We start from the raw sequence: 21,578 nt of genomic DNA, 5'->3' as shown, positions 1-21,578 counted from the left end.
ACACAGCAGCATAGGTTTCCAAGACAAATTAACTAAGGGACTTATCTTATCTTATAATGGCTTTCACGAAATCAACATGAAAAAAATTGTAGTATGTAATGTGAAAATGTAGTAGATTACAGTCAAGTGTTATCATTACTTTATCATAACAATTCAAAGCACTCAAAAACAATCCAGTCCATTTTTAGCCCAAACCTCAAACCAATAACATCATCAGTAGGCTACAAACCTTTTGTAAACATGACTATCAAATATCCACAATTGAATCAGCCTGCATGCCAGATGTCTGGCAGATGGCGGCCTTGCATTGTGATCCTTTCAGTGTGATTCTGGAAATGGGAAGTTCAAGCTCAAGAAGTATCTTAAACCTGAGCCGTTCACGCCTACACCTCACAATGACTCCTGTGAATCAGCCCAAAGTAGAAACAGAGCTGCTTTTTGTACACTGTAGTACAGACGTCCGCCGGTCACTGCAGGACGACGGTGCGGCCTCTTCCTCTTCCTCTGCCCCTCGCTCTTCCTCGGAGGGCGCCTCTCAGGGGGGCGTGTCCCAGGTCTGGCCGGATCCTCATACCAGTGAAGCGGTCATTGAGCGTCACGCCAGTCTGGAACCCAGCAGTCAATAACAGTTCACACTAAAGCTAATCCCAACAGTTACCAATCACGTTCCACGTCTTAGTAGCAGAAAATACTCTATACTGGGCTCTAGTTTAATAGAATACCTGATTTATTGTGGCCTTTAAGTTAAATCGAAGCGGAATGCCTTTGGGCTGGGAGGAGGTACCAGCACGTACAGCAGTGGACCGCTCCATCACCATGGTTCTGAGCAGAACAGAAAAAATGGACAGAATAGGCAATGATTTCACCAGCGGTGACTTGTGATCTGAACCCACACAAGAGGCAAATAAAAAATCTTAGTTGCAGTGCCAGGACCAAAAGTGAAACAAGGCCATAGACATAGAATTTCAGTGCATGTTCGAGGCGGCCAAAAACATAAGGACTGGGTATTCAAAATGGCACGTGAGTGGTCCCAGCTGCCTGTATCTTTTGACCGCTGCAAACACACTGTTACAGTGTGTGTATGCACAATTATACTCACGCAGGCTCTGGGCTGGCTATCGAGTTTGGAAGTGACACTGTTAAGGTAGTGCCGGTAGAGGGCGCTTTTCTCCAGCTGCAGTAGGAGAACATGATATTGAGCAATACCGTAATGTACAATTACATGTACCTACAAGCAAGACATATCATATTATTACCTCCTAACTTTTTGGTACTTATCCAGTTTCTCACTGGATTTCATTGCAGCAAACTAAAGGGTCGGAGAGAAAGTAATTAGACTTAAATAATAATAATAATAATAATAACAATACTAGAATGAAGATTTTTCTTCCTTTTTGAACAGTATAATGTGAGATAATAGTGAGGAGGGATAGTACTATAATAACAGAGACAGATGTCCATGTAGGAACAGTGCATACCGCTCTGTTGAGGATGAATGGCCTGCCGTCCCCTCGCTTCTGCTCAGGCCGGAATGGTGGCTTCACCTGCCCTCTGGACTGAGGCCTGTTATGGGGACACACACAGGAAAAGAGACAAAACAATGTTAAATATGTATTTTTAAAAGCATGGTCAAGGCAGGAGTGATTACTATTATGCTACATGAACAAAATCCACTGGAAGGATGAGAAAATCACAAAGTGCTCTGTGCCCAGTCGGAGCCATGTACTTCCGCAAAGCTGCTGTGAGACTTCTGTTGGCTTGATAAAACACTCCCCTGAATAAAGGCTTGCGCTGTCCAAACTGTACTGCTGCCTAAGGAGGAAACACACAATAATCTTTCATTCACTGAACAATTTTGCACAATAAAAATATACACCCTACTGTAGCTTTGAGTGAATTTCTCAACAAAATCACTTGTATTATCAGGTGACAGTCCCTCTAATATTGTCCTCTAATATGTTTTGGTGGCACTTGACTGTGTGAAAATAGAGTACTTTGTCATGAACATACCTTTGTGTTCATGTAACGTCGGTTTGGACTCACTCCTTTTGTTCCAGCATTTTTAATGTTGTATGGTTTTACTTTGTAGAAGCCGGTAAAGGGATGGCCTGTGTATCGTGATCTGTATGGGCCTTCAAACACAACCACAGTTAGTACAGAATCACCTCTGGCATCTTGCGACAGCATCATCATACAAACAAAGATATGTGGGAGCAGTACCATACCTTTCTGGGATTGATACTGGCCTTGTCTGAGGGGGAACCTCTGTTGTTGTCCTATCATGTCTAGTTTCTTGAGAACGGTGTTTTTGTTTGTGGCTCGTCGGTTTCTGGCCTTGCTGGAGGCCTTGTAGGCTACCTTGTTCGCTTTCTGCTCTTTCTTGTTCAGTTTGATGATGTCATCTGGGTATAAAGGGAATATTTATATAACAATAATATAAAGGAAATAGTCTAAATGAAAATATGTGGTTATAAGGGAGGGTAACAGATATATGAGGTCCTCAAAAGCTGAAATCACTGCCCTTTCCATGTCATATGAGAGGCTGCATCCATTACGTGAAAGGTGAACTAATGAGGGCCAGGCTAACAGTGGGTGTGTCTCTGTGGTGGTGGATCTGCAGTATATCCCCAGAGATGTCAGCGTAATGGATCTGAGCACAGGCCTAGACGACATAGCGGTTGAAGCTTATTGATCCCATAACATATATATATATATATATATATATATATATATATACACACACACACACACACACACACACACACACACACACATATATATATATATATATATATATATATATATATATATATATATATATAGCCTACATATACATATATATAATGTTGTATAGCTGACCACTGAATAGCTGAAAAAGTGATTCTGCTTCTAATGTTTTCATACCACGTTAAGTAGGCATATACTGTATCTATACTATCAACTTTGTTGGCAATAATCTTATCTGAACAACAGTAAACATGCGGACTAATCATTGAGAAAGGCTCTTCTAACCCAATGACAAGTCTATCTTCTCCGAGTTGCGAGCGTCCAGCGACCCTTCCATAGGCTCCGTGTTGGCTGGGTCGACTGTGTTGCGCGCGTCGTCTGCAGTGATGGCAGTGGTGTCGTCCATGATTCTTGAGTGGCGCACGCAGAGGAAGGCTAAACCCTTGACGCACTACTGTCAACTTTGTTGGGCCTGTGTTACTATTTATCCTTATAAATTTGAGTAACCAAAGCTAAGGATCAAAGGTTATACAGGCGTATGGCTAGGTCACTTCTCTCACACAAGGTTCCTCTCCGTCTTCCCTTCTTTTGCGATAGTATATCCAGAGAGCAACCCACCCCACAACGTTGTCAACTGCATGGCAGAGCCAAAAATAGCTCATGCTCTAACAGTGGTCTAGCCTATCAAGGGCCTTAGTGTTGAGTAAGTAGCCTATGCGTGAAACAAATGTTGTTTATTTAGTGTAGCCTGAACATACATGTATACGGTCTTATAAGACTGTGTGTTTGCAATAAATAAATAAATAAATAAATAAAAAAAGCTGAAATGTGTGTCATCTCATAATTTAATGGCAGGCCTTAATTAGGCATAATACCATTTAACAACCTGTCTAATACAGACTAGCGCCTGCAATGGGCCCATATCACTTCACAGGGAACCTGAACTCTCATTGATAAGAAATACAGGCGCACCTCTCTGCATGCAGCAACGTCCCCACGCGCCCACGCCCTCTCGGAGCAGAAGCCCTCCCCATAAAGTCCCTGGAGTGGGCCTTTGCCTCATGCGCATGGGCGGAGAAACTGTCTCTGTTATTATTGTAAGAATAATTTCTCTCACGAAAATGGCGTCGAGTCAGGGAGGTGGGGGAATTGTAACGGCTCTTCAAAGTCATCATTATTCGAACGGACCTCACTGGAACCCGGGGAACCAGCATCAGCACCAGCTCCACACGGCCCGTAGCTTAGACCGCGCTCTGGAGGATGCCGTGTGCTCGGGGATGTTGAATCTTAGCGGGAGGAAGCTGAGAGAGTACCCTGGAATGAGCTATGATCTTACTGATACAACACAAGCAGGTGGGTTCCGCTCCGAACGAACACCTCCAATCTATCGGTTGGTTCAACGAAACATAGGCCTAATTGTGCCAGGAAGAACAGATTTGGCAAGCCGTCACATACAATTGAAACACGATGTGTTCTTCTTTCATGTTTTTGGCAACCTGAGAATCCAGTTAGCCTAAAGCGTGCATACACCGTTACATTGGTGTAGCCTCAATCGTTTTACGCAAGGAGAAGGGATTTGGAGCTGTGCGTAATGTTCCGAAATTTAACCGTGTCTCACATTATGGTAGAATGCAGCGGCAACGCTACTGTATTCGCTTGTTTTGGTCGCCTCCTCTCAATCGCCCCCCTGTTGAGACCATGCATGAATGAAACGGACGCACCCAAGCCCGAGCTGTATACGCTATACCTATTAACCTACATTTCAAAGGACGATAACTAGGCGAATAGTACTCTATCAATGTTACAGTTGGGTTGATGTATGATTGGCCTATACATATTAGTTGCATTTTTGAGAGCAAGATGCTCAATCAAATTGTATTCTGTAACACACCGGCAGCCCAAGACAAAAGATGCCGTCTCTCCAGCCGTCATGAGTGTCTATTAGCTCGTGCATTTCTGCCTTCCACGGGATAGATTGTGTATGTTTATTTTTTGGTTGATACACATCTTATTCCACGGTGAATAAATATAAGTGTTTATTTCTTAACAGGCAATTTTAAATGATGCTCTGATGTAATATTAATGCTGCCTGCCTTTCACATCCCTATGTAAACGCATAGGTCTGTCATATCTTATAACATGTATTCATTGTGAAGGCGTACTTGCAAATGCTTTGGCGTTAACATAAGTGCTTTTTAAGACTGGTCGAATAGAGTAGGCTATACTTGGCTTAGCTATAGGCCTACATGCCGACAGTTCACTGCAGTGACTCGTGGCTTTATTCCTTCTGATTGTGTGTGCAAGCAGGAGCCCCCGGGATCAGCGGGATGATTAGAATCGCATGCTGTGGCTCACAGACCGTGGCGCGAGCTTCCATGTTGCAGTATTTTTGGTGTGAGCATTAGGGCTGTTCTTGATGAAGCACTTTGAAGCTACTGCACATATAAGGGTATGGGCTGCTACTCTGAATGAAGCACTGGTGGCTTTGAAGAGCAGTTTACAAGACTCAATTCTTATGCTAGCCATTTGATATAATAATCTGTGGCACATATTCTGCCTGTCACATTGATTTAGTTTATACTTGTCTTCAGTTTATTCTCTCTCGCTCCCCCCCTCCCTCTTTCTGTGTTGAATGGGGAACCAATAAACCCTTTTCCCAGCAACCATTTTGACATGTCAGTAGGGTAAACACAGGTGTAATTGATCAAATTAATTAAGGTCCCGTCTTCTATTTAGTGTCACAGCCGTTCCAGTGAGCCAGCCTGATCAATATCAGTGTCCTGGCTCAGCTAAATCCTAAATGGAACAGGACCATAATTACTGTTATTAATAACACATGTGTTTACCCTGCAATGACATTTCAAAATGGCTGCTGGGGAAAGGGTCTATACTCTTCTATTTGCTGACCTGAAACTAGCACACAAGGAACTATCTGAGTCACTGGTATCTACATGGCAGTTGTGGTGTGTGTCTTGGTCTGGATGGGTTTGGTACATCAGTGGGCAGTAAGTAGGTACTAGGTACAGTAGGTAGGTAGGTAGGTGGGTGGGTAGTAATATGGTACAATGTTACCAATGCATCAGCCAAACTGCTACTAGTGAGCCAGAGAAGTATTGGTGAGCAAAATGAATCATGCAGTCATGAGAATCAGTCAAGACAGGAAGTTGGGGGCGACTATTTCAGGCCTGCCTGTCTGGCTGTATGTACATGCAGGGCCGGGTTGCATTGTAACCAAGCCGTTCATGTCAAAAAGCACCACAGATATGTTGCCTGTGAGAGTACAGTTCATTGGGGAGATCCTCAGCTCTGCCTTTAAGATTCATATACTACAGGTGGACAAGCCAGGACATGCCTGTCATCTGCTCACAATATCCAGATGACTCTCTGGATTTCTGGAGTCCCTGCAAAGGCTCCTATACAGAACTCTGTCAAGAGGCATGACAATGTACATCACAAGTCCCTTTAGTTGGATTTCAAATGCATGTTTCTCCATAAGTACTGCACTCACATCAGACACGAGTAAATTATTGTCTCTGGACAACCCTCCCATGAGGACGCCTCACTGAAAGACTCTTCCCAGCTAGAAGTTTTCCAGAAAGAACCCCAGATGACTCTCAGATACAGTAGAACCCGTCAGGACGGAACCCTCCTAGATAGAACTCATTCAGGCGGAACCCTCTGAGATTTTGGAGCTCTCTGAATGACATGGAACCAGAGAACACGCAACTGTGATGTGCAGTTGAAGTTGAGCACGCTTCATATTTCAGAACCCAGCAATGTAAACAATACTTGGTTATGACGACCGTCTCTTCCTCATTTTTAGAGTGTAGGGGCTCTTCAAGTGCTTTGTCATCAAAAAACCCATCTGTTTATTCAAGTCTCTCCTTAAACATAGCACAACAGTTAAAGTTGCATCCTGCTGCGAAGTGAACATCGGACACAGCGTGTGTGTCTTTTGTGTGTGTGGTGTTTGCAATAGACAGACACAAAGAGGGTGAGAGGAGTACTCACACAAAGGTGTGTGTTTGCTGTTTGCTGTCGTCCGTTTGTTTTCCCGTGGGAATGCATGAGGGCTGTAAGCTGAAGCCCTGACCTTGGAGAGCAGAGTCTCAGGCCTGGAGAGCAGAGGAGAGCAGAGTCTCACCCTTCCTCACCCCTTCCCTCCCCCCATCTTACCCTTCCTCAACCTGTCCCTCACCCCCATCACACCCTGCAGACAGACAGACTGGCAGACAGGCAGGCAGACAGACAGACAGACAGACTGACTGACTGACTGACAGGAAATCAAAGCTTGATAAAAAATTACTTTAGAAAATTATAGGACCCGGGCTTTATTCTTCCACACAGTGACACACACATTCCATATAGTGAGTGGTGACACAGCGCATGCACACACACACACGCACACACACACACACATGCAACTTTCGGGGGTCGCCAGTGGAAAATGTTCCCTGCCAGCAGCCATCGTCCAAGTGCATAGTCCAAGTCTTGGTCAGGGACCGGACTGAAGAGAATCTGTTCTTCCGCATGTTTTTCATATTGGGTTCTTTGGGAGGAAACCCTTGCGAACATGGGGAGAACATGCAAACTCCACACAGAAAGGCCCGGAGATCCTCTTGCTATGAGGCGACAGTACTAGGTACTGTGCGATTTCGGGATTCAGTGTCTTGCTCAAAGACACTTCGGCACACTTCCAGGAGCGGGGACCTTGCTATCCCCAGCCGGCCGCTCTACCTCCCGAGCTACGAGCCGCCCCCGATGATCAAAGGTGGTCAAAAAGTGTGGTCCAGATCAGGGCTAGGGTTAGGGATCTGTGGAGGCTTCTAGCTTCATACAGCCCTTACTACTGGTGGGTTTTCATGAGTGAGTGAAGATTGAGGGTGGCAAGACTGCTAATTCAGGCCCCAGTCCTCCACTACTCCCTCTGGGCTCTGTGGGCTCCAGCCTGCCTCAGCTCGTCTCACATTCCCAGCATACCTGCTAGTGGGCTCTGCTCCTCTCCTGGAACGCCATTGTTTGCCTGTGGTTGCTTCGAATGCTATAATAATACCTGAAATGTGGCCTCATTATTTCCAACAAATACTCAATTGTGTAGAGTTTGTTTAGCAGTTGAGATAAGGGGATTTAGGGTTTTGTTAGCTGAGCAGAGGAGAGTAGTGTGTTATGCATTTAGACTTGAGAATTCTGTTAAGGACAGAATGCAGACTACAGAATATACATTATATATAATGTGTTTGTTGTCTCAGGGGAGAATTCTATTAAGGACAGAATTGTATTCTTTTATCTCTGGCCGTTTGAATGTGATTATCTTTGGGGAACATGTGTTCATTCTGAGCACTGGGTCTTCTGTGATTACTGCAGCGGGCCTGTGTGTGTGTGTGTGTGTGTGTGTGTGTGTGTGTGTGCGTGGAAGTGTGTGTGTGTGTGCGTGCGTGCGTGTGTGTGTGTGTGTGAGTGTGTGGAGCTGCCCACAGGTCATCTCCACCAGCATCCAATGCTGGGGAGATAGTCATCAGATTAGGCCAGGAGCCCCAGTCAACCCTTGAGACCCTCAAGCTCCATGTTCTTTCACAACGTGGCATAGTACGGGGAAACGCACTGTCAGCAAAGATGTACTGAGAAGAATACACATGTAGACTTTGATAGTCTTTGTGCGTGTCTTCCCGTCCACCACCGTCACATTCCTCTATAGCCTTGTGTTATATGGCAGCCATGTTGCGCCCAGGCGTATACCCCACAGATCAATACCCTCGGCCAAGAGATTAATTAACCAGCCCATGAACCTGGAGGGTGACCGTGCGATGGCAGACATAGATAGTAGGAGCTCGATGCCACAGTGTTTAATTGATGTCTATTCCTCTTGACAATAACGTCAAGTCTGAAACATCATGGAAAGATTTGGGGGAGGGGGGTTAGGGTTCGGGACGACAGTAATTTAATCTGCGTTCACACCACAACACCCTGCCAGCTCACCCTGTCCTCTGGCCAGACTCTGCCTCCAGCCTTCTTCACTAGTTAGACCGTTGACGTGTGGACTTTGACCTCGTAGCTGTCTGGGTAGACGTGCAGGAGGAGGCGGGGTGGCGGAGGGCTGGCAGGCCATGGCGGACTAGCCGCGGCGGGCATGAACAGATGGACAGACGGCCCGCTGTCCACCGGCTCCCGCCTGTAGCCTGTCCTCCCCTGCCGCAGATGGTGTTTGGTCAGGGGCAGGGATGGGGCTGTAGACGGACAGCTCCACAAAAGCCCCCTCCCTCCGTACCCCCTCTCCCGTCGAGCCGACGGGGGTCTCAGGAGTGGCCCTGCCTTTGTCGAGCCTGGCGGGGGGGCTCTCCTTCACACACAGATGGGAGCCTGGCTGCCTCGCAGCGTCAAGGGCCCGGTCTCTGGGACTGTCAAGGGCCCGGTCTCTGGGACTGTCAAGGGCCTGGTCTCTGGGACTGTCAAGGGCCCGGTCTCTGGGACTGTCAAGGGCCTGGTCTCTGGGACTGTCAAGGGCCCGGTCTCTGGGACTGTCAAGGGCCCAGTCTCTGGGACTGTCAAGGGCCCAGTCTCTGGGACTGTCAAGGGCCCAGTCTCTGGGACTGTCAAGGGTCTGGTCTCTGGGACTATGACCATGGCCGTTTCACACTGGCTATGCGGAAGGCAAAGACGCCTCACAAACTCAAGATTGAAATTCATCAGGACAAAATCAGGGTGTAAAGCAGGGTGAGTAAGTTAGTGGCATTCATTCTTAGAAAATGAGCCTGTGAGAATAATCTGTTAACTACTAGCTATGGGCTAATTAGCTACTGTACATCAAGCACCTAACGTTACTAGCTTCGTAGCTTTTTGTGTGGGCGCTGATGCGTGGAGGGAGGTGTGGAATATCATACAGCTTATTTGGCCGGTCTGCAGGCAGGTTTTCAGTATGTTTTAAGAACCATTTCCTTCAAACTAATGTCTAATCTATGAACACAACGTGGGACAAGCTTTGTTTGTGGGACATCAAGAGGCGTGGGTCTAAGAAATCAAGCAACCTTATTGGTTATTATTCTCCGCGTGACTGACAGGTCGGAAAGGTCTATTGGAACCTAGGCTGGGGCCTGTCTCTTTCGCAGTTGTTTCGCCGGTCTAGAGGGGAAGCGCTTAGGATGACGCATCGCATAATCTTCCGGTCTGGACCGGAAGAAGAACAGTTGTTGTATCTATAATTTCGGAGGCTAAGACGCTGCAGTGGCTTCAAATGTGTGATATTATGTATCCGGCACACTTCTTCCATGATTTCTTGAAATATTTCTTCAGGTATGTCCATGTTTTCTTCCATCGATGTAAATAAAGCAAGCGGAAGTAGGAGGCGGGCTCTACAGGCTCGAGCCGGAAGAAGGGGCGGGCTTAAGGCAGTGAAGTAAATAGACACCAGGCTCTCCTCCTCGAGGAGAGACTGGTGACGCGAGGCTTATTGGAACCAAAGCTTTCAAGGTGCTGAATTGAGTTAAGTGCTTAAAGCTCATTATTAGGGGGTCTGTCTACAGTAATTGGTGTGTGTGTGTGTGTGTGTGTGTTGGTGTGTTCTTTGCTATTGGTCTATGAGTTTCTTTCAATGAAGCCAATGTATAAAGAATAATAGCTCAATGTGCGTGTTTGTGTGTATGTCCGCGCCCATGAAGAGGCAGAGTGATTGAAAGTGTGTGTGTGTGCATCAGGAGCTGTGCTGCTCCTGGCCCGGTTCTGTAACGGCCGTGTCAGTCCGTGACTTGCCCTCATCTGGCTCCAGAACCTTCCACCCCCACCCGACCCGTCCAGCCCGGCCAGAACCCAGGGACCCCACAGCAGCATCTGAGCATGCGTCTCACAGGGTGAACACACAGGGCGGCGTATTTACAGGCTCCTATGCGTCCGTGTCCGTGTGGGCTGTGGTTTCACGGGTAGGAACTAGGGCTGGGTATCGATTTGAATTTCAAGAATCAATTCGATTCCGATTCACAAGGTTCAGAATTGATTATCACGATTCAATTCGAGTCGATTCAATATCGATTCGGTTAGTGTTACTAAAACCTGTTTGTTTTTTTAGCTGTAACCTTAATTACATGACTGCCAAGTTATGCAACACATCAATACTAGGGCTGGGTATCGATACTGATTTCCAAAAATGAATGAATGAATGAATCATTGAACGAATTAATGAACTATTCATTCCTTCATTTATTCATTCATTCATTAAATAAAAGATCGATTTTGGGATTCATGAATCGATTCTGAATCATTTGATTCAGGGATTCATGATTCGTGATTTTGGGATTCATGAATCCATTTTTTTTTTAACCCAGCCCTAGTAGAAACCCCTCACATTAGGGCAGGGTGGGAGTGGAGGGAGGGAATGCAGAACAGGGAAGGGAGGATACTGCATCCCTGTTGGGGCCCACTGATCCCGAACAACGCTCTGGCTCCATTCTCCCCTCATCCCCGCTGACGTCTGGAGGAGCAGGCAGCCCAACGCGCCTCCATTTGCAGCCTGGCCTCAGGGGAGGGGTGTGTGATACGTGCTCCGGCTCTGAGTGGGAGTGATATATAGTGTGACACGCCATCAGCTCCCCCACCTCGGTCTCTCTCCACGATCTCTACTGAGTTTGACCCGGCTGAGGGGTGTGGAGGCTGGTCCCTGAAGGGGGGGGGGTTACCCTTACCCCAGTAAGCAGCTGAGACCCTCATCATCCATCATCAACAGCCCCAACCCTAACCTCCTGTCTCTGTCATCAACCCTAAACTCCTGTCTCTAACATCATCACTCCTAACCTCCTGTCACCATCATCACCAACAGTGCTCTCTACATGTGTGTGTGTGTGTGTGTGTGTGTTAAGACCCGGGCAGGGAAGCAACAGTGGCGAACGGCGAGGGAGTTTAAGGCAGGTAGCTCTTCTACGCAACTGCACATTTATCTGGAGAGGAAAAACAATTTAAAAAGTGAGATAAAATTAGAGTACTGGTCAGCCGGGCGGGGGCGGTTCTCTCCACGTTCCCCCAGCTGGTCAGCCGGGCGGGGGCGGTTCTCTCCACGTTCCCCCAGGGCTTTTTTAGGGTCGGTGGTAGACGGCGCCGTTCACAGGAAGGATTTGTGACCGCGAACCCCGACTGTGGCGCAGCCTTGCGCCGACCGGCGTCTGGGAGGATGCCCCAGTGTGTGTGCCAAGGTATAGGGCCTTCTAGCCCACCCGTCTCTGCGCTGCAGCTGGCCAGGCCAGGGGCGTAGAGCAGCACACCCAGCCCCTCGCGTGACCTCACTTCCTGTTTGCTCGTGGCTGAGTGGCGCAGGACTCAAGAGGTTGACGGTTGGATGTGTCCCTGTCACAGGGAGTTCCCATCACCGTCCCCGCTGACAGTCTCTGAATCCTGCTGAGTCATGTCCCTCTGATGGACACTGTTGTGTCACGCGCCCAAGACAAGGACACAGCTTCTAAGTGGTGAACAGATTTGATCTTTGCAATGTTTTGGCCTTTGGATTCGGTGGTTGCTGCTCCTAAGACTCCTCTCTGTGAAGTTTATGTGGCACAACCCTGTTGTGGGCAATAATAATAATAATAATAATACATTTGTACACACGCTGGCCTGTGCTCTGCAGCCTCAGGGATGCCAGAGTGGAGCTAGACTGACAGACTGTAGAACATCAGATATAGAATAATGAACACTAACCTTAGACAATTACACAAGAGATGAGACGAGTGTTCAGCTGTATGAATGCGGTGTGAGGTAGAATATCAGATTATTACAGAGGAGTGAACACACACCAGGAGTGTTCAGTCCCACAGCGTGTTGTGTATTCAGTGTTGCTAGTTGTGGGTTGCAGTATTATTTATGAATGGATGGAGGTATAGGAAGACAGCAGCTGATTGGTTAGCGGTCGTATCTGCCAGACAGCTCTGTTGGGCTTGATGGGAGTGACAGTGTGTGATCGACTCAACGTCACATCAGTTACTGGGCAGAGAGAGGTGGTCCTCATGCACCACAAACATACAATCAGGAGGGTGGAATGACAGTATTAATGCCCCCCCAAATGACAGTATTAATGCCCCCCTAAACCTCCCTGTCCATATTTCATGCGCCAATTTATGACCCATGAAATTAGAGTTCACTCTGGAAATCTAATGAATGCAGCTGAATAGGGATGAGACGGTATGGATTTTTGCATTACGGTACGGTATCTAGTTACATGGTACGGTTTACGGTATTTCACGGTATATGGCATTTCACCTACCCAACACACATAAAAAAACAAGTATTTTACTTTGAAGGAACTACAGTGCAACACATGATGGAAAATACAAATTATTGTAATAAAGCTCAGTTTATTAATAGCAAGCTTATATTAAATTACAAAATTAACTGTTGCAAGCAACTTAAAATGTGAAGTTTCAGCAGTGCATTATTGTGTAATACCGTAAACGTAATACCGTAAACACAGGGAATGTCACGGTTCTAATACCGTGGACATTTTATACCGCGGTTCACGGTTTAACGGTATACCGTCTCATCCCTACAGCTGAATACACTGATGTTACAGACAGCCTGATGAGGTAGAGGTTTCTGTTTGATGTGGAATTCAAGAAGAGCATGTGTCGGTACCGAAGCTATTACAGAGACAGAGTCTGTGCCAGACCACTCTCACTGGATCAATACAGGACACACTCCGAGACCTGACGGGACCTCCACATGGACGCTGTGTGACTGCAGCTGTGTGTGTGTGTGTGTGTGTGTGTGTGTACGTACGTATCAGACTGAGAAGACGCCTGCGATATCAGAATAATTATAATACATTTGATTCATAAATAATAATAATTAAAAAAAAAAGAATAATAATAACAACAGTAATATAAAACACATTTTATTTGTAATGTACTTCACTTTTGAAAACAAATTTCAAAGTGCAGAAAAACAACAGAGAAGCATAACAAAAAATAAAGCATAAAAATGGTCAAAATGTTCTTTAAGACGCCTTTCAAGGTACCCAGCTGGATACTGTACAAAAGATAGACTCCTATCCTGGATGTGAGATGAATGGACATGCAGCAGGCAGAAGTAGCAGAGAGCAGATGTGTGGGTGTGATGTGTGGTTGGGGAGGGACACCCCTCTCTTCCTAGCCCACCTCTCGGTGTGACCTGATGGGGATGCTGGCTCCACTCCTCCCCCAGATGAACCAAAATCTAGGCCAGCCTCAGAATGCATGGCTGAGCTCCTCTCTCTGTCTCTCTCTCTCTCTCCCCCCCCCTCTCTCTCTCTTTCTCTCTCCCCCCCCCCCCCTCTCTCTCTCTCCCTCCCTCTCTCTGTCTCTCTCTCTCTCTCCTGTGTGCCAGTGTTGAGCGGACCATACCGAATGGACTGGCATCTGAATATTTCATGGGAAGCCCAGGTTATCTTGTAGGCTGGAGGCTGAGGTTGCCAGTTGGCTGGTGAGAACCCTGGATTAATCCTTGTGTTGCGGAAGGGAGAACCACACGCCTTAACATGGTTCCCACTAACCTACACACTGTGCTTTTGATGCTAAGGGGTGTTGTGACCTGTCCACCTCCGACATTGTCACATGCAGTTATTCATGTTATTTGGAAGACTGAGCTAGTGCTGATCCTATGGTCTATGTCTGCTGTCTCTACCACACTCCTGGTCCTGTGGTCTATGTCTGTTGTGTCTTCTTCTTCTTCTTCTTCTTCTCCTTCTTCTTCTTCTACTTCTTCCCCTTCTGCTTCTCTTTCTTCTTCCCCTTCTTTTTGTCCCCCACCCCTCCTCCTTCTCCTCCTCCTCTACTGGACTGCAGATCCTGTGGCGGCTAATTCCTCAGGGTACTCTCTCTCTGATAGGCTTAGCTGCTAATTCCCTAAAAACATGGTGAAATAATTGAAATAATTGGATTTTGTGTCATGTAAGCAGACTCCGGGAGTCTTTATGTGCTATTTAGATTGATATAATGGGAACAACGAGGTTTAAGTATCAAGAGACCTATAAGCTCTTACCAGGGCCTCTCTCTCAGTAGCCTAGCAAGAGAGCCTTCGTACCACCATGTCTGCCTTCTTAGTCTAAACCGTCAGCTGTGTTGACAGATAATACAGTTACTACTCACAGCTGACTCTGCCAGGCCCCTCCCCCTGCCCCCCCAACCCCACCCCCCTACACACACAGATGAGGCCAGATTAAGGGGCCAGCTGTCTGTTTGTTTTTGAGGAACTCTGTCTTAAACTTTCATTAAAAATTCCAGTTGGGTCAGCAAAACCAGCCCCCCCACCCGCCCGCATGCAAGCACATCGGTTGCCAATGTAAAAGAAAAAAAAAACGCAATTACAGGCGCGCTCTTGCACTTGTACTATGCAGAAGCAGACGCATGTACACACAAGCACCCAGCGTCCGGCCATATCTAGCGTCTTCCACACACACTTCCTCCTGCATTCTGTGTGGTTGCCATGGTGTCAGATGGGCCTTCCCAGAATCCTTCATTGAACTGATTCTAAGTCTCCTGCACACACACACACACACACACACACACACACACACACACACAGACACACACACACACACACACACACACACACACACACACACACACACACACACACACTGGCCTGTACCCTGCCCCCTCAGGGACACCAGAGTTGAGCTGGTGAACACACTAGACGGCCAGACTGTAGAACATCAGATATGTGTATGAAACCGTTGTGGGGGAGAATATCAGATTATTACAGGGAAGTGAACACACACCAGGGCGCTCAGTCCTACAGTGTGTTGTGAATGCAGTGCTGCTAGTTGTGGGTTGCTGTATTATTTATGAATGCATGGATCTGTAGGAAGACAGCAGCTCTATTGGCTATGTACTCCAACCTGTAACTGTCTTTAATTATTATTATTGTACATTGCATTTGTTTTGTTGATTTGTGTCTCTGTGTGAACTCGTCATCACTAAATGAGGGAAACCTCAGTGTTTCACAAGTATAAATAAAGGTTTGAAATGAAATTAAAATGGCTGGCAGTCGTATCTGCCAGACAGCTCAGCCGGGCTTGATGGGAGTGACAGTCTGTGACCGACTCAACGTCACATCAGTCACTGGGCAGAGAGAGGTGGTCCTCATGCACCACAAACATACAATCAGGAGGGTGGAATGACAGTATTAATATCCATCATTCACCCCTCGAACGCAGGTTTAATCGACTGATGTCACGGACAGCCTGATGAGGAAGAGGTTTCTGTTTTATGTGGAATTCAAGAAGTCAGTCAGTACCGAAGCTATTACACAGAGTCTGTGCCAGACCACTTTCACTGGTCAATACAGGACACACTTCGAGACCTGACTGAACCTCCACATGGACGCTGTGTGACTGGAGCTGTGTGTGTGTGTGTGTGTGTGTGTGTGTACCAGACTGAGAAGACACCTGTTGTCATATCAGACCTGTCTTTGTTGCTATCAATCACTCACTCAGTCATATCGATCACTCACTCAGTCATATTGATTAGTCACGACTGCCTGGAACCATCTACCTCCTTACTGGTTTCCTGTTAGACTCTCCGAAACCAGCTACACTCTTCTAGCACATTCCAACACATTTTAGGCACACAGCCTACAGCTGCTTGATAAAGAATGGTACTGTATGTCTGTACCTGTATGCAAAGCAAACCTCAAGCCTTGGATTTCATGAGCCTCATCTGCTTGGGGGGCGGCTGTAGCTCAGTTGGTAGAGCGGGTCGTTCAATGATCAAAGGGTCAGTGGTTCGAATCCCAGCTCCGACTGTCCACATGTCGAAGTGTCCTTGAGCAAGACACCTAACCCCAAATTGCTCCCAATGAGCAGGTTAGCACCTTGCACGGCATCTACCGCCATTGGGGTGTGAGTGTGTGTGAATGGGTGAATGAGAGGCCATTGTAAAGCGCTTTGAGTGCCGCTAAGGTGGAAAAAGCGCTATATAAGTGCAGTCCATTTACCATTTGTCTCCTCCCCCCTCCAGACCTGTCCAAGAACAGACTGAGCGAGATCCCTCCGGAGGTGTGTCTGTTCACCCCGCTGGAGTCACTCAATCTCTACCACAACTGCATCAAATGCATCCCGGAAGCCATCATCAACCTGCAGATGCTGACCTATCTCAACATCAGGTCAGTGGCCGACCGTCTCATCTCCTCTCCTCTGCCGGAGGCCTCGTTGTGACGTGGTATCTCCCGGCCGGGGACCTGGTCTAGATGAACTGCTGTCTCATGGTGTGGTATCTCCCAGCCGGGGACCTGGTCTACTTGACATGGTATCTCCCAGCCGGGGACCTGGTCTAGTTGACATGGTATCTCCCAGCCGGGGACCTGGTCTACTTGACATGGTATCTCCCAGCCGGGGACCTGGTCTAGTTGACATGGTATCTCCCAGCCAGAAGCAGGTCTAGGTTTACTGCTCTCTCACAGAGTTCCCCTTTTTAGTGAATTCACAGGATGAACTTTGCTGGATCGTTTCCTCTTTCACTCTCCAAAACATGCACTGAAACCAGCCGACATGACACTTACAGAAACATGCACTGAAACCAGCCGACATGACGCTTACAGAAACATGCACTGAAACCAGCAGACATGACGCTTACAGAAACATGCACTGAAACCAGCAGACATGACGCTTACAGAAACATGCACTGAAACCAGCAGACATGACGCTTACAGAAACAGAGAAACAGAGTCATGAACAGACCAGAATAGAGCAGTTTCCACTTCAACTGTTTCTATTGCATGTATGTTCAGACTGGGCTGCTCATGTCATAGACACGGTTAGGCTTGTGGTCCTGCATGTCACTAGATAGATAGATAGATAGATAGATAGATAGATAGACAGACAGACAGACAGACAGACAGACAGACAGACACAGACAGACAGACAGACAGACAGACAGACAGACAGACAGACAGACAGACAGACAGACAGACAGACAGACAGACAGACAGACAGATAGATAGATAGATAGATAGATAGATAGAAAATTACAGAAAGGTTGAAAAGAAAAGAACATACCTACCTACCTACCTACCTACCTACCTACCTACCTACATACATACATACATACATACAGGCTGTCTAGATAGATCTAGTAATGCACACTACACTAATATTATTGACACATTAGTCAGACCCAGAGTGACTATGGCATCACGTGTGCTTTACATCTGTGTTCTTGTCTCTCCGTAGCCGGAACCTTCTCTCAACGTTGCCAAAATACCTGTTCAGCCTGCCGCTCAGGGTCCTGGTGGTGAGCAACAACAAGCTCATATCCATCCCTGAGGAGATCGGGAGGGCCAAGGAGCTCATGGAGCTGGTGAGCACTGTGTGTGTGTGTGTGTATGTGTGATACTCTGCTCTGTAGACATAATATGACAGGCCCCCTCTCCGTCGCCCCCTGCAGGACATCAGCTGCAATGAGATTCAGGTGCTGCCCCCCCAGGTGGGGAGGCTCCAGGGTCTACGGGAGCTCAACATCAGAAGGAACTGCCTTCAAATGCTGCCTGAGGGTCAGTCAGTCTGCATCACGCTCTCTATACCTGCCTCTTCACCAAGGCTGCTTCTCTGGGGCTCATTAGAGGACATCACTGGCTATAATCCATCCAGCTCTCAATCTAGCTATCCGGGACAGGAAACAAGGGTTTTATCTCTGCTAGTCCTCACATGGTCTCTCTCCCTCTCTCTCTGTCTCTCTTTCTCTATCTCTCTCTATCTCTCTCTCTGTCTCCCTCTCTGTCTCTCTCTCTCTGTCTCTCTCTCTATCTCCCTGTCTCTCTCTCTGTCTCCCTCTGTCTCTCTCTCTCCCTCTCTCTCTCTCTGTCTCTCTATCTCTCTCTCTTTCTGTCTTTCTCTCCCTCTCCCTCTTTCTCTCTCTCTCTGTCTCTCTCTTTCTCCCTCTCTCTCTCTCCCTCTCTCTCTCTCTCTGTTTCTGTCTCTCTCTCGGTCTCTGTTTCTGTCTCTCTCTCTCTCTGTCTCTCTCTCTCTCTGTCTCTCTCTCTCTCCCTCCAGAGTTGGCCGATCTGCCTCTCATCAGACTGGACTTCTCCTGTAATAAGATCACTGAGATCCCAACTGCCTACAGAAGGCTCAAGCAGCTGCAGCACATCGTCCTGGACAACAACCCTATGCAGTCTCCACCTGCACAGGTGTGTGTGTGTGTGTGTGTGTGTGTGTGTGTGTGTGTGTGTGTGTGTGCGAGTGTGTATACATGTGTGCGTGCCCCTGTGTGGATACCCAACATTTCCCCCTAGCTGTGTCTATACTGTATTGTCATAGTACACTTCCACCCCCTTCTAAATATTGATACATCGGCGCCATCTAGTGGAGACTTGTATTGTCTTTTCTATGATTTTCAACCAGAACCCATGCGATGTCATTGAATAATTCTAACAACAGCGGAATGTTTTTGTGTTTCAGATCTGCCTGAAGGGCAAGGTGCACATATTCAAGTACCTGAACCTCCAGGCATGTAGGATGGATAAGAAGCCAGACTCCCTGGACCTCCCTTCTCTGGGCAAACGCTGCCTTCCCCAGCCTCTGACCGACAGGTACGCTGCTTACCCCACCTGCTTTTAAACTAATCAAAACTAAACTGAAATTGAAAACAAAAAGTTAAAACGATATAAAAATAAAAACTAATGAAAAAAGAAAAACTATTATAACCTTGGTCTATACACAGGCACAAGACACAGAACCCCAAATTGCTCCCAATGAGCATGGCAGCTGTATATAAGTGCAGTCCATTTACCATTTACAGCCAATCATATCACCAGGCTGCTGCATACTTACTCACTACTATGCTGTTCCTGTATGTGCAGCATGGAGGACTTCTACCCCAGCAAGAACCACGGGCCAGACTCTGGTATAGGCAGTGACAACGGGGACAAACGTCTGTCTGCGACAGAGGTCAGAGGTTAACGCGTTGTGGTCGGACTCTAACGAGCTCATCGCTTAACGACATGCGTGAGATACGGATTCTAGACCTCCCTGTAGAGTACTAACCATGAGCTCATGTCCACCTCTCTCCGTCTTCTCTTCCCCTCTCTTCTCTCTCCTCCTCTCCTTTCATCCCTCTCCTATCTTCCCTCTCCTCCTCTCCTCTTCCCTCTCCACCTCTCCTTTCCTCCTCTCCTCCCATCCCTCACCTCTCATCCCCCTCCTTCTCTCCTCTCATCCCTCATCTCTCCTCTCATCCCTCTCCACTTCTCCTTCCCTCCTCTCCTCCTCATCCCTCTCCACCTCTCCTCTCCTCCCATCCCTCATCTCTCCTCTCATCCCTCTCCACCTCTCCTTCCCTCCTCTCCTCTTCCCTCTCCACCTCTCCTTCCCTCCTCTCCTCTTCCCTCTCCACCTCTCCTCCTCTCCTCTCCTCCAGCCCTCAGATGATGACACCATCAGCCTGCACTCTCAGGTGTCGGAGACGGCCCTCTCCCTTCTGTCTAAGATGGACTCAGTCAGAGGTGAGTCCCGGCAGGGGTGGAGGCGTCTCCTCACGTACCTCACCGTCTGCTCCCACATCACGCTGAGGGGAGAACAGCATGGTGTTGATGTTTGTCTCTGAGCGAGCGCGGATGTGTTGTGTGTTGCTCCCTTAGACCAGGACCCCTATGACTTCATAGAGCCCAACCCAGAGGACGACAGCGCTCTGTCTGAGGGAGACGTGCAGCCAAGCAGCCCCTACATCTCCTGCATCAAGGTATCACTTTCCCCTCCCTAATCCTGCCTTTGTTGTTGTGGTTGTTTTGTTTTGTCTTGTCTTTGTGTTGCGTGTAAAATGTTGTCTTTGACTGTAATACATGTTGTAATTGTATGTGGTTAATGTTGTCCTCAAAAAAAAAAAAAAAAAAAAAATTATTTAAAAAAAAAGGTACATCACTTTACTGTCTATAGTGTATCAGCTACAGTAGCACAGAACCAGTGAGGTAGGGGAGTGCAAACATCACACGTTACAAGGTAAAAGGTTTGGAATAATATAAATTGGTAAGAGCTTTATGTCCATGTTCTTCTACAGTAGGTCTGGTGAAGGTCCTCGCAACCAAAACATCCCAATGTTTTTATACTGATCCCAGGATTGATTTTGAGTGAGTGTCACGCCTATTCTACCTATGATGTTCATGTTTTCCCATATGTTTCAGGAATTGGAGAAGGTCCTTAATAAGTCCCACCAAAGCAAAGATAAGGAGAGCTGGAAGGAGGAGTCTGGGTAAGACCTGGGAGAGGGAGGTCAGAGACTAGGGCTGCGTCCCCATCCCGTGAGTCCAGAAGTACACTACCACTTTCACTCCATCACCGCTGACGAGTTATGCCTTGGATAGGAGCGTGCCTGGGGGTCGTCTAGTGTATTCATAGCGCCTGCTGTCCCAATACTGTAGGACGCCACCGAAGGTACCTCCAGACACCTCCCGAAAAACGCCAACACAGAGGATACGAATCAGAGACCAAAACCCAACGCCCACAAGCATAAGACAATAAAATGCGCATGTCACACTCCTGAGAAAGGGGAAAGTTGTCACACTCCTGAGGAAGGGGAAAGTTGACGCTGTGACAGTTCTGTGCGTGACATCACAAGTTTAGCCTACACAAATGTTAACATACTGCTTTCTGTTAGATAGGCTTTGAATGAGCTAACATATAACATTAGCTTTCATCGCCTATCCTCTCCTCCTCTCTGGGTAGTGGTTGAGTGGTAGTGAAGGAGTGGACGAAGGGAGGACACAGGAAAAGGTTTTCGGACTCAGCCTAGTGTTACTGGCAACACTGGTATTACTGGTATTACTGGTATCACTCGACCTAGGTAGGAGTTAGGAGACGCTAGGTTAGCAAGCCCACATCTACGGTACCACATACAGTAGCGGTCCTGTGCATT

General features: G+C 47.4%; 2 protein-coding genes across 2 annotated transcripts in view; one reads left to right on the top strand and one right to left on the bottom strand.

Annotated features, from left to right (window-relative positions):
- Positions 1 to 467: 467 nt before the first annotated feature.
- Positions 468 to 3,133, bottom strand: LOC311318896 (UAP56-interacting factor; the record flags this gene model as incomplete). The annotated part of the gene is made up of 9 exons (XM_084450330.1): positions 468 to 605; positions 723 to 822; positions 1,100 to 1,174; positions 1,257 to 1,309; positions 1,479 to 1,563; positions 1,709 to 1,812; positions 2,011 to 2,132; positions 2,226 to 2,402; positions 3,013 to 3,133. 9 exons carry the CDS (start codon positions 3,131 to 3,133, stop codon positions 468 to 470), a joined length of 975 nt encoding a protein of 324 aa, XP_084306456.1.
- A 655-nt stretch (positions 3,134 to 3,788) lies between these two features.
- Positions 3,789 to 21,578, top strand: part of lrch2 (leucine-rich repeats and calponin homology (CH) domain containing 2) — a gene marked incomplete at both ends in the record, with an annotated part of 35,954 nt that continues 18,164 nt past the window's right edge. Inside the window, 10 exons of the mRNA XM_084450472.1 lie at positions 3,789 to 4,080; positions 16,692 to 16,836; positions 17,903 to 18,029; positions 18,117 to 18,222; positions 18,722 to 18,858; positions 19,130 to 19,260; positions 19,531 to 19,618; positions 20,088 to 20,172; positions 20,308 to 20,408; positions 20,848 to 20,915. Of these exons, the coding sequence (XP_084306598.1) occupies positions 3,789 to 4,080; positions 16,692 to 16,836; positions 17,903 to 18,029; positions 18,117 to 18,222; positions 18,722 to 18,858; positions 19,130 to 19,260; positions 19,531 to 19,618; positions 20,088 to 20,172; positions 20,308 to 20,408; positions 20,848 to 20,915 (1,280 nt within the window). The remainder of the gene's footprint in view (positions 4,081 to 16,691; positions 16,837 to 17,902; positions 18,030 to 18,116; positions 18,223 to 18,721; positions 18,859 to 19,129; positions 19,261 to 19,530; positions 19,619 to 20,087; positions 20,173 to 20,307; positions 20,409 to 20,847; positions 20,916 to 21,578) is intronic.

This window comes from Borostomias antarcticus, assembly GCF_949987555.1.
Source record: "Borostomias antarcticus genome assembly, chromosome: 15".
Taxonomy (NCBI): Eukaryota; Metazoa; Chordata; class Actinopteri; order Stomiiformes; family Stomiidae; genus Borostomias; species Borostomias antarcticus.
This window is presented reverse-complemented; position numbering and strand designations above follow the sequence as displayed.